Source organism: Semicossyphus pulcher, unplaced genomic scaffold (genome assembly GCF_022749685.1).
Source record: "Semicossyphus pulcher isolate SPU_LCO1_2020_fin unplaced genomic scaffold, fSemPul1.0.p SCAF_12, whole genome shotgun sequence".
Classification (NCBI taxonomy): domain Eukaryota; kingdom Metazoa; phylum Chordata; class Actinopteri; order Labriformes; family Labridae; genus Semicossyphus; species Semicossyphus pulcher.
In genome coordinates this window covers 6,199,815-6,212,469 of record NW_027211626.1, presented here as the reverse complement: position 1 = coordinate 6,212,469, position 12,655 = coordinate 6,199,815, and the positions used below count along the sequence as shown (strand labels likewise).

The following is a 12,655-nucleotide window of genomic DNA, read 5'->3' as shown; positions in this document are numbered from 1 at the left end:
AATTTTAATGTAAATAAATAAGAGGACTTCTTTATCCGTGGATGAAGGAACTAGATTGTTTTGATTGTGGACGCTCTCTCTGTGTCTGCCTCTCCTGCTTGCTCTCTCATGCACATGCAGCACTCCTCTCTATCATAAAGAAAGAGGTCCCTCTCTTTAACCTTTGTGTGTGTGGCTAATTGTGCTAAGTGGAGTAGCTTAATAGAGTGGAAAATAGTCCTCATAATTTTCCCAGAGAGCGAGCAATGACCTTCTCTAAAGACAACGGCCATCTCCATTCTCTCTACACCGCTGGTTTTATGATATGAAATGTCAAACCATTGGGTTCCTCAGAATAATTAAATCAAATAAATTATTGCACCTAGGCAGAACCATCTTGTAGCCTAACCCAATTATAATGCACTGTAAAGCTAATTATTAACCATGATTACAATTAGTCTAATTTGAATAAATGTAGTCATTAGCGGGTTCATCCATGTCAGTGAGTCTGAACTGTGGGGGATGATGGTCTCTCTCTCTCCGTCTCTCCCACTCACAGAGAGACGGGTGTGTGGACGTGCATCATTCTCTCGCTGCATGCATCTCGATCTTCATCCCATTTTTCACACACTGACCTTCACAAAATGGCCTGCACCCTTCACCTTTCTTGGGTACTTGAGTATAATGACTGCTGCTTCCAGAATCGTATTTGATGTTTATGTCTGTGCCATGTTGAGCAGACTTTGAATTCAGAGACAGAACTCCCTGTGCTTTTTCAGTCCCTTGCTGTTTGTCCTTCCTACAAAATCAAGATCTAGACTTAACCACCTCTCATGTTTTTTGATAGATGCTAAATAAATATGCCCAGCCCAAAACATCTTAATCTTAAGACATCATGATTTAGAAAAAGAGACCAGAAACCAAGGTGGACACTCAGATTACAAATAATGTTAAGGAAACAAACCATCCTGACGTTTCTTCCAAGCTTTAGCAACAAAAGCAGCTAACTTATTAGCCTTCAAATTTTATTTATAGTACCTTATATGGGGAATATCAGCTCCGTCGGTTATACTTACAGTAAAAGAATAGATATTTTGGGCAACAGGCTTATTCATTTTTGGGCTGAGAGTTACATGAGGGGACTGATACAACTCTTTAATCTCTGCTGAAAATATTAAAGGAGCAATTCACCCCTGGAAGAAGCCGCTGTCAGTCAAAGCTGGTGTTCTCTGTAATCGATAGAAGCAATAATATTTTAAATTGGCGCCATAACTGTGGAGGAAGTTGTACAAACAGCTCGTGGTTTCGCCAATTCTACATTTCTACAACACCCAGCGTGCATTGCGCCCCTTGCTCTAAAAAGAACGGCTCAGCGAGAGACGCTGGAGTGAAATACTACAGTTTCGCTGCAGGCAATGTCTCACAGCAGTACAGAATCTGAAATACGACGAGAATATACCGGTGGATCGTCTAAAAAATCTTCGGGTCTACAGTCTTCATTTCAAACCTAACCTCCCCATACTAGCATGATAGGAGTGAGGTTGAAAATCGGCGAACTGGCCCTTTAAGCTACATCCAACAGTCAGGTTAGCTTAGCTTAGCATCAAGACTGGAAATGGGGAATTTGCTTGCCTTGTAACAAAATCCGTCCATCTGCCCAAAGTTTAACTGGGAGGTAAGTGTTGTTTTATTTCTTGGGTGTGGTTTCTGCTATTTTCCTCACAACATTGTGGCAACAACAAGACTTGAAGTGAAGAAGTGAAGAATTACTCCAACACCAATTTGTTGTTCTTACACTTTGTTTTTCGTACAAATTAAACAACATATTAACTATTTAATTCGAGAACTTAAGAGTCCTTGTTTGGCGGATTTTGTAACCTTTGGGAAAAAGCCAGGCTAACAGTTTCCCCCTGCTTCCACTCCTTATGCTAAGCTAAGCTAACTGGTAGCTGGTAGTTGACTTATCTTTACCTGTCGGAGGTGAGATTAGTACTTATCTTCTTGCCTAATTCTTAGCTATAAGCTACACTTGAAATCTCACATTCTGTCTAATTTGTAAATCAGTGGATTGTTTCTCAGTAGGCCGGGGATGATGTGATGTTAATGGTCTACAACCTGTGCACTTCAATCCACTTTAAAGAGATAATTAAAGACAGTATTTACACACATCAAACACTATTCTCTTAAATGTGAGGCCCAGGCATATATTTATTAATGTTGTATTAGTATTGTAATTATAAATGCAGTTGAAAAGTGTTACAATGCCTTATGACACTGCAGTAAGAGAGCCTGGACAACCTTTCCTTCGCACACAGTCTCCTGAGTTTATACAGAATAGTTAACATTAAGAGCATTCTTATAAACATCTGGCTCACAGGCCGGCGATGCCAACAAACAAAACAACAGAATTATAAGACCCAAAAAACTGCTGTGCTGGGATGGAACCGCGCCGAGGAAACACAAAACCCTCATTTACCAACAGTCATAGCATATTTACAGCCAAAAAACAAATGCTAAATACCATACTGATAGTTCATAAATATATTCCTGTGAATGCCGCTCAGTTTGCGTTGGAGGGCTGAGTCTGTCTTCTAAATATAAAGTTCCCTGACATACATGTGTCCAGAGCTGCTGTGTTTACAGCTGCCTCTCCTGGAAGAGGATCTGAGCGTACACAGTGTCCGGGCTGGAGGGTGCGGGGTCAGGACTGGAGGAGGCTGGGGGCTCTGGCCTCGCTCTGACCAGCTCCAGCTCTGCATATGTCAGACTATCATCCTGTATTACTCGAGGCTGCAGGAGGGAGAGAGTGAGAGAAAAGTGAAGGAATGTTGACCACATATGAGGAAATATATACTTTAAAGATGTATGGTGTGAGTGTATCCATCTTGTTTGCTTTTAAACCTATATTGCAAACAGTATTATCCTTCCACTCTCCACAGTAAACATCCCCTCAGTGCTTTTCAGCTGCACAAAGTATGTGTTTACAGGGTTTGTCAGACCTCTTGGAACCCTCAGTTTACTCGAAAAACATTTTGTACAATAGGAGTCCTATCCAACATCCTCAGATCCTCCTAATTTGCACTAATCCAATCATTATGTTTGTGCAAAATAAAGGCTCTGGAACTGCATTTCACTACAAAATCACCAGAACAGCTTTGGTAGAAATACTGATGAGCCTTAGTTTGAGTAGTTTTCCTCTGTATGTACTTGTTTGACATTTTTATTGTAGATATAAAACCAATGAAGCACTCTAAATAAATAATTGTGTTTGAGAAGCAATAAAACTAAATAGAATTATCAAGCTCATAACTGAATGAAGAGACGGCAATAAACTCCTGTAGACAATCATGCAGTCGTGAGACAAATTCCCTCTTGCATGTGTCTCAATAACACCTCTGTGTAAGAAAAAAAGCATCCTTTCTTTCCTTTAACAAATACATTTTTACTGATTTAATAAATGCATGTTTAATAGATGGTTTTATGGAAGAAGTGGTCATATAGCAAGACTTGTGCATGTATGATTGGTGAAAAAGAGGAGACTTACAGTGGCAGAACTCTTCTTTAACCTTCTGGGCTTCTGTGGCCTCTTTGCAGCAACAGGCACTAAAAAACACACAACTTTTAATGTCAGAAAACAACAGCTTAAATGGCCTTATTTTTTCATTTTCAGCAGCATTTCCTGACTTTCCAAAAAAACAAAAACAAAGCACAGAGTACAAAGTTTATGCTAATCTCTCTGAAAGTATGTTGTTTTTGCTACAGATATAATTTTCGGCTTTTGTACTCGCTGGATACTTTCATTTACTAAGTAATTCCTTTTTGGGGCTGGAGGCCCCTGAAACTCTAATACCTCCAGTGTGTTTGCAATTTGAGAGGAAACCCCACACTGAAAGAAAGAGACTGGGAATTGAAACTTTGTCCACCTTTGACCAAAAGATAAGAATTCACTGAGTACGACATATTTTCCACCTAATGTTCTGGTAAGAGGACTCACAATTAGGCCTATGTGTTTTTTGTTTGTTTGTTTTTTTTGTTTTTTTTTCCAGAATTGTCAAATATATTTTATTTTGTGAAAACACAAGACACTTTAAGCTCCCAAGGCATATTAAAATTAAACTATCAAATGAGGAAAAGTTTTGGTTTTAGGTTTTTTTGGTTACAGTTAATTCATAACCACTGATGGCGGCAGGAAAGAGGGGGTGCTAGCGGGATCTTAAGGCCACCCCCTGAAAATAAGCCCAACCTCTGCTCCCTCTCACTACAGTTCTGTTGTGATGAAAATATTTACATATAATAATAAGTCATAGAAAATGGTAATATGTACATATAGAGACATAATCTGTCTTATATATTTATGTTAAAAAAAGTAACTATAATTATATTTTTTATTTACGTAATGACGTTCCAGTGACGCGAGTGATGATTACCGTTGACCTTTAACTGTTGACCGATGACCGTTTGTTCTGCGATTTGATTGGTCGGTTTGTATCATGTGGAATAACAAACAGACGTTACTTTTAACAGTTTGTAGAGGCTAGGAGTAAATACAAGTGTTAAATCGATTCGGTGACATATTATTAGTTTGTGTGTTCTGGTGTGTTAAAGCTGATTATGTGCCGTTGTATTTTTTGGAGTCGATGAGAAATGAGGACGAGTGGATGATGACAGACTGCTAATTCCAGCAATAAGGACACTAACGTGGCGGAGATCATTTGTTGCTTCGATTGGAGGGTAAGGAGGAAGACGAAGAAGAGGACTATCTGACTGACCTGTACGATAATGTAAGTTAGCGCCATTAGCTAAAAGTAAGCTACTTTTGTCCTGTGCGGAGTAACTTGGACAAACTTTATCTACAGCTGGCAGGCAGCTGCTAGCTAGCAAAGGTTATGTATCACTTACAGTAACATCTGATTCAATAAACGTTAGCAGTTGATACTGGCCATTATCTGTGGGTAGGAGTCCCAAATAGACTTAATTTTAAAATGTTAAAAACCACTGGCCAACTGTTTAATATCTCTACGAGGTTACATCGTGCCCTACCTTTAGCTGGTATGTGTGGCGGTGGCTCGTCGGGTAGTTTCGGCGGTGTTACTGTTGCTCTTCTGTCAGTTTTCTGTCTCAAGTCTTTCCTGTGGGTTCTTGGGGAGGAACTGGAGGAGCTGCTGAAGCTGGTTACAGTCTCTCCTGAGCTGCATGGACAGAGGAGAGTTTTAAAAGTATGAATTAATTTTGTTTAAAGTAAATCATTATTTTTTGCAAGTGTAATAACATGCTTCAGAGCAGTAAAAAAAAAAGGGGCTTTAAAAAATTCTCAGAGCCCACGCTGACATTGTCAAAAAGCTTGTTATTTACTCCCATCAATTCAAAAACAGAGATATTGAGCTGACAGTGATATAAAGACAAAAGCAGCAACGTCCTACAATTTCCCAAGCCAGAGCTACAAGATCGTTGGCAATGACTTAAATGATTTCATTATGAACATTGCTGGCAGTTGACTGCTAAATGAATCAATACATTTTAGCATTACTTTTGATAAACTGTACCTGCTTTCTGGACACTTGACCAGAAGGTAACTGGCTGTGGAGAAAAGTGCAGGAAAAAATGAGTTTGACTTTACTTCAGCAAAAATGTCCAGTTATGGTTTTGAACAGGAATGTTGAGGGGGAAAAGGCTGGTTTTACCTTTGAGCCTGTGTTGTCTGTAAAAGTACTGGCACGTGAGAACCAGAGTGAACAGGAAGATGGACAACAGGCCTAGTGAGCAAATAAGCACAGCACACAAATACACGTCTGCAAAACAGAGAGAAAAAATGGAATCAGAACAGTGGCGTTGTCAAAGTAAGACTTGTATGTAGTGAAGTGAAACAGAAGTAGAGTTAGTGATGAAAACAGTACCTGCAAACAAACGCCAGAGTCCTTCACTGGTCGCATTCTCAAAGGTTAAGTGCACTGGAAAAACAATAAAAAAGTTAGCAAAAACAGCACATCGAGGCTGGAAAAACTGTGTTCAGACTTATCTTTGTAAATTGCTGTTGTCTGAGGGCACTGACCCAATACAGCAGTCAGCCTCAGTGGTTTCCAGAAATATCAAAACTGCTGTCGTGTAGGGAGTTACTTTTGCGGCATCAGCCCACCACACAAATACACCCAACACACACACAGGCCCGGCTGTAGTGCTGTTCTTGGACAGTGTTTGGGGCTTCCCCTTACTTCCTTCTGGCTCCTTTGGCTGCTTCACAATTGTTTAATGCTGCAATTTCCTTTGTGCATATCTTAGTGTGAAAAGACAACGAATAAGGAAGTCGTTGTTGGTGACGGTGTGTGGCAGTGAATGATGGGTTATGTCGAGGTCAGGGGTATTTAGCAAGAGGTTGAGGAGAGTGAACAAAGGCTATGTACATAAATTACTTAGTCTCTGCTCCATGTAATGAGTTTTTAATATGTCTTTTAAACACAGGTTGATAGACATATTAATAAGAAATGATAAGATGTTAGCTCTAATTGACTTCTAGCCTGTTTCCAGACCACTGAACTGCATGCAAAATTGTTCAATGTGGTCTCGTCCGTTCAGTCTGAATAACATGATAATTAATGTTCGGCAGGAACCGAAGAATAAGTTCAAACGGTTCACAGTTTAACCAACAGTAAAGACAGGAAAACACACTATACAACATAATACAAGTCTATGTTTTTAAAGATACAGTTGCCTGTCAAATTGATTTTTTTTTTTCAATTTCATGTTTTCAGAAAAATGTATTCTGTCCAAGAAACAAGACTAAAAACAGGGCAAAGCAAAAAAGATCTTAAATGGTGCTAATTTAATGCTACGCACATTTTTAACAGCCAAAATTGTGTTGTATTAAAATGTATGGCAGTCACACTGTTTGGCTGTAATCAGGCTTGATTTTGTGGTAAAGAAACACACTTGTAAGGTTGACAAATCGCAGCAGTTTCACTCATCTGTCAAGGTGAGAGGCTTCATTTAACAGGCATCTCTTAACAATGTGAGCAGTTAACAGTTAATGCAAGTAAACCACATATGCAACCTTTACACTGTGGTTAACCACATGCTAAACCTCAAATCTGATCAGTGAACACAGCCCCAGGTTAACAGGTTTACTGTTATGGTACACACTCTCTACAGATGTTTCTACACAAGCTGTAGCGTACAGAGCTGGAAAAATAGACTGCACAGATTCCATGAAAAACATCAGGTACAGATTTACATTCATCTGCAGTCCAGCTGTGATGACACGACGCAAAGAAACCAGCAGCTCACACTGGCTGTTTCAGAAACCTGAAGCTATGGAGGGGAGTTGTATAAGATTTGATTTAACCGTGCAGACTGTCTCCTCATTTTAACAGTTTAAAAAAAGCAACATCTCTTAGTAACGTGAGAGACGTGAGAAAGGACAAACGTTCTCCCGTATGGGCAAAGTCGTTTGAATACAAGTAGTACAATTATCTCAGTGGGGTGTAGCCTTTGGTCTGAGATCTGCAGAACCAAATCTGCACACTGAGGAGTTCCCTGGATTACAGTTACAGCTAAGTTTTCTCTTTGTTTACCATTATAATGTCAGTTACTGGTTCTGTGGTCAATGCATGTCGGAGATGCCTGAGGTTGCGTGGCTGCCTTAGCGGGACATTGCCCTGAATATAGGTCAGGGCGTTGTCCAATGGCTCTGTCTGACTCAAAACTCTGCACTTTTCAGAAATAAAACTAGCGAACTGCAAACTTTGCATTTGTATCAGGTGTAGACACTCCTATATTCCAGTAAAGCAACATCTTAAACCCATGCTGAAGCGCCTTTATCCAGTTGACCCCACAGCGACAGAGGGCCTCCTCGCCTTTAAATCCAATTAAATCAGATTTATTATTGTACTGTTCTATGATGTATTTATTACTCTATGTGTTTTACATACATAAAAAGTTGTTGTTATTGTTGTTAAATATGGACACAGACTCTATAAGCTCCAAAGCATCTGAATTGTGCAGTTCATTTTCTCCTGAGGCGTGCATTAAAGTAAACCCAGAATGCTGACGTCATGTGTTTCAGAGTTTTTGAACGTAGCCTGCTCAGCAACACTCTACCTTTTTACTCCTCACACACAGAGAGTGATATTGTTGAGTGCAGTTTGGCTGTGTGAGCTCATTGTTTTGAGATGGAAATGCCAGAGGATTGGGGTCACACTCAGACACATATAGGCACAACTGACAGTAAAATGCGCAGACAGACTTTGCTACACGTTTCTTTTTGCCCTTTGTCCTTAAAAAAAGCTGCAGCTCCTCCTTTATTTGGTAATTTCCATAAACAGATAACATGGACAGCATGTCTCAGCTGAACTTGTGCGGCTATAAGGAAATTCCTTGGAAAGAATATTCCATGGAAAACATGAGTCCTTTTCATTTCTTTTCAAAGGCCAGATGATTTATACACAGTTTTACAGTTTTGCTTGATAGATTAGTTTTTCTATGCTCGCATGACTCAACTAAGTGACCGTAAAATCCATGTAAATGAATTCAGTTGGATTTGATCTGGCAAAAGGCTAAGGATTTAATGCAACTTGACCAATACTGCAAATGTTCTTGCTGTTTTTCTTATACTGTTTAATCACCTGATTGAATTTTGCCTCATGCAAATGTAGTATGGCTTTAACATCCTGTTCAAGCACATTCGGACAGGGAGGATGCTTGCTGAAAAGGGTCTTAAACACTCCTTAAAGTTTTCATCCTTGTAAACATCTCCATGTGGTGTTTTTCATGTGCTACAAGACAAATCAAGGACAACATCAGCAGTCATGTCCACGGCTGGGCCTGTCTGCTGTTAAACTGCAGTGTACCAAGGACAGGCTGAACAACACGTTTTCGGATTGGCAGGTTTGAGATGTCACAAACCTAAGGAGCCAATCCCGTTAATGGACGGGGTGACGCTATGCATTTCATTATGTGTAACCTATGGCAACCACTTTGGCGAAGTGCGAGCCAGCTGTAACCGTCATCGGAATTTTTGCGACTAATTATTAAATTTCAAGCTAGCTAAGTTTCAACAAGTTGCCACTAAACGATGGCAGAGACTTGGTTTGTTTTTGTGACGGAGGGGCCGGTTGGACATTTGCATAGTGGGCGCGGTCTATGCAGATTTAGGAATTTTTAGTGAGGGAGGAGGAGGAGATGCCTTGGGAGGATTTTTACAAGCTAATTAAATGTATTTTGCAGAAAAAACATATCAGACACAATTTATTATTTCAAGCAGAGCATTTTATATGTCTGAAAACATGACTGGAGCTGCTCTTTAAGAAACATTAGAAAGCAGTGGCCTGAAGTGAACGTTCACTGACTCCAGACTGTATAGAGCTCAACTGGCCGGCTTCTAACCAGAACTTAAAGATGTGATCACTTTACTTTTGTTTTAGCCTCTTAACACTGGCCCCCAGTATGTTTTAGAATAGACTTTAAGGATCTTCTTGGCCTTTCCCCCTGCTATATCTCTGACCTCTTAGCAGCGTACCAGCCAGTATGTAATTTGATGTCCTTGTTCAGAGGTCTTTTGTTGGTTTTACATGCTTGGCTGAAAACTTGAGGTGACAGAGTTGTGTATGTTTATAGTATTTTATATCCTGTTTTTGTTTTATAAGTATTGATATCTATTTACTTTTTAAAAAATGCGGATTTTATGACTTGTCTGTTTTATTTTGCTGAATTTGTAAAGCACTCTTTAAAAAGTCTTAATTATAAATTCTTTCCATTGTCCGCTATAATGGGGTCCAGGTCCTTCCAAAAAGAAATGTGACATTAAAAGTAGAGTGTGTTAAAGTACACCTTTAGTTACCTGTCAGTTGTGTGGTGCTGGTGCCATTGGATGAAGCTCTCCACGTGTTTCTGTGTTTGTGAATCTCCTGGACTTTACAGCTGTAGAAACCCTGGTCCGCCCCCGTCACATTGACAATCCGTAACCGGTACACTTCTCCCTCCACTTCCTCAGACAGACGAAACTTTGGCTGGGGGAAACGTCGGGTGTAGTTCCCATACAGCTTCATCTTCTTTACGCCCAGCTTCACAATGAGAACCTGGGAGGGCCCCGGTGCAGGTGGAGAAGGGGACGGAGATGGGGGAGGTGGAGGCGGGAGAGTGGGAGCAGCAAGAGGAGAGAAGAACCAGCGGAGGATGAGGATGCTGTTGCTCCTCTTCCTCTGAGATACCAGGCAAGAGAGCGTCAAGTTGTCTTTCTCTGGTACCATCACAACAGGCCCGGGGGTCACGGTCACATTCAGGGCGTGACATACCTCTGTTGGCAAAGGACACAAACAGTACAGGTGGTAAGTACAGCTGTTGCAAACACACTCTAATGAATGTGTGTTTCTGTTTTCACTATGTGTTTGTTTTTGTCCACACAGAGGCCATTTTCCTCTGATGTCCTGCTCAGGGTGGGAAGCGCAAATGCGATTATAATGTCCCAAGCTGTTTTCCAGGTTGTAACTCTCTCTCTTCTGACAAACAATCAGCAACTAAAAAGACAACGTAGAGTAAAAATCTGGATGGAAATTGGCCATATTTCAAGTTACAACTACATATTTAATAACCTGTTAGCTACAGTCACACAATGGCTAACATTAGCATTCAGCAGCTTACTAGCTAACAGTACTGTAATCTAGGAAGAGGCTCAAAGCTAATATAACCGCTTGATAGTGTTACATGCTACAACAGGAAAGGCATTGATTCTAAATTGTCATGTAAGCTAGGAATTTACTTGCTAGCTAGGAGTTGGTTGAATGCTAATGTTATGGGTTGTCTAATGGTAGCTAACACGTTATCAAATATTTATTAACTTTAGTTATTTAACTTTGAAATATGGCCTAATGTCACTCCAAATTTTAACATTAAATGTCTGTTTAGTTGCTGTTTTAGTGACTATTTTCAGATATGCTACATTAATACGACTTGGAACCTGGAACACAGCAGAGTTACATTATAACAGAGCTTCCCACCCTGAGAATGACTTCAGAGAAAAATGGCTGCCATGTGAATATGGTGAATTATGTATTGGCAATATCTTTTGCTAGAGTGTTATGCATGTACGGCTTTATGGCTGACGTAGCACTATTATCTGTTAGCTTGTGTGACCCCTCCCTGCTATTCAAATTAGTAATTAACTAGAGATGGTAATGTGACTCACATGGAAAAGAGTTCATTTTTTCAAGATGTTTGATTTCCTGCCAATTAAACATAATTGCTGCATTTAGACAAAGTAGGTTTATTTGCACACCCACAGTGGCTGCTTGGATTTATGGAGTTTGAGCTCACACTATCACTGTTTCTGCTTATGCATGTCATTCCATCACTGGATGGGAATTCAGGCTTTAATGGCTAGACTGTGTCAGAGGACTAAGACTGAGAAAACGAACACACAGTTTGCGTTTTTTTTTACTGCCCTGTGTTTTATTCTTCTGCCAGCTGGGTCAGATTGGCCTCGAAGAGACATGAAGTCTGGACACAATATGAGTGATCACAAAGGAAAAAGAAAATCCACAGGTGGGAAACATTCATCTTCACAACGGTACGACCTAAAACAGGCAGGCAAAGAGAAACACGACAAGATAACAGGGACCATCTGGACTCGACTTGTTTTTTTTGTTGTTGTTTTGCTGTGTTGGGGAATCTCCCTCAGGGTCTGTCCTTCTTCACTATTTAATGTGACAACAAAAGCACTAACAGAAACTCAAACCAAACACAGAACTTAACACAGCAGTAAGATTACAGGGCAGGGGACATGACTTTGTGCCCACTTTATGGAACTTTTTAGAATGCAAATTATGCTGAGGTTTCCACTGATCACAGAGAACAAACTTTTTAAACTCTACAAGTGCTTTAATTTTCAACAATTTGTCAGTATCACCTAAAATGTAATACTGACGGATGCACTTGTAACTTTTGATTGTTCTAAAGATGTTTTTCATCTTATTAACATACTTTCATGCCAAAGTTTCGTAACAAACTCAAACTTTAGGTATTCACAGCGTTGTATGTTACACAATAGCTCAACTAACTACTTCTACTCGTCTTTCTTTTTGCCTGCTTGCCTTACTTCTTACTGGTTTATATTGCTGTAAACAAGGTAAACTTACCTGTGACCAGAGCCTTAGTCAGGACAAGGACCACTATAGAGAAGTACATTTTCCACAGTCAGCGAATCCATAAACCCAGACAACTGCACAGCACTTACACAAGCAGCTACATTGAAAACAGCGCCTAACTCCTAAACCCAGCAGAGCCCTTACCCACCATTAACTCCTCTCCTCTTTCTTCTCTTTTCTGTGTAATATGAAACAGTAAATGCTCTGTTCCCACTTAGAAACTCCCACTCACTCTCCCAGCACTCTCTCTCTCTCTCACTGTCTCTCCCCCCTCTCTCTCTCTTGGTCTGTGTGTCCTGCAAAACGTAGGAAATGTCATTTCCTGTGTTCCTATGAGGAGTGTTGGACTGGGCCCAAAACCCCAGAACTCTAGAGCGATGGTCAAGTCTTGTGGTTTGTGTGTGCATGTCGCACTGTGTCATTTTCAGAAGCATACACAATAAAGCGCTGAACATGCATTTCCATCACCCAAATAACTCTCAAAGTCGAGGCGCAATCCTCATCTTGCATCTCCAGATAGAGTTAACAAAGAGCAAATGTTCATG

At 40.2% G+C, this 12,655-nt stretch overlaps 1 protein-coding gene across 2 annotated transcripts; it reads right to left on the bottom strand.

The window, feature by feature from the left end:
* Window positions 1-2,152: 2,152 nt before the first annotated feature.
* On the bottom strand, window positions 2,153-12,312 carry vstm4a (V-set and transmembrane domain containing 4a). 2 transcript variants are annotated; one of them, XM_069658885.1, is made up of 9 exons: window positions 12,259-12,282; window positions 12,102-12,134; window positions 9,809-10,264; window positions 5,874-5,927; window positions 5,661-5,768; window positions 5,523-5,556; window positions 5,020-5,168; window positions 3,524-3,582; window positions 2,153-2,769 (listed from the first exon to the last, which is right to left on the bottom strand). In XM_069658885.1, the coding sequence occupies exons 3-9, from the start codon at window positions 10,215-10,217 to the stop codon at window positions 2,617-2,619; spliced, it is 966 nt and encodes a 321-aa protein (XP_069514986.1). In that variant the 5' UTR covers window positions 10,218-10,264; window positions 12,102-12,134; window positions 12,259-12,282; the 3' UTR covers window positions 2,153-2,616. The 2 variants fall into 2 exon arrangements, with proteins under 2 accessions (XP_069514986.1, XP_069514985.1); XM_069658884.1 differs by having other exon boundaries at window positions 12,102-12,312.
* Between the last annotated feature and the right edge of the window lie 343 nt (window positions 12,313-12,655).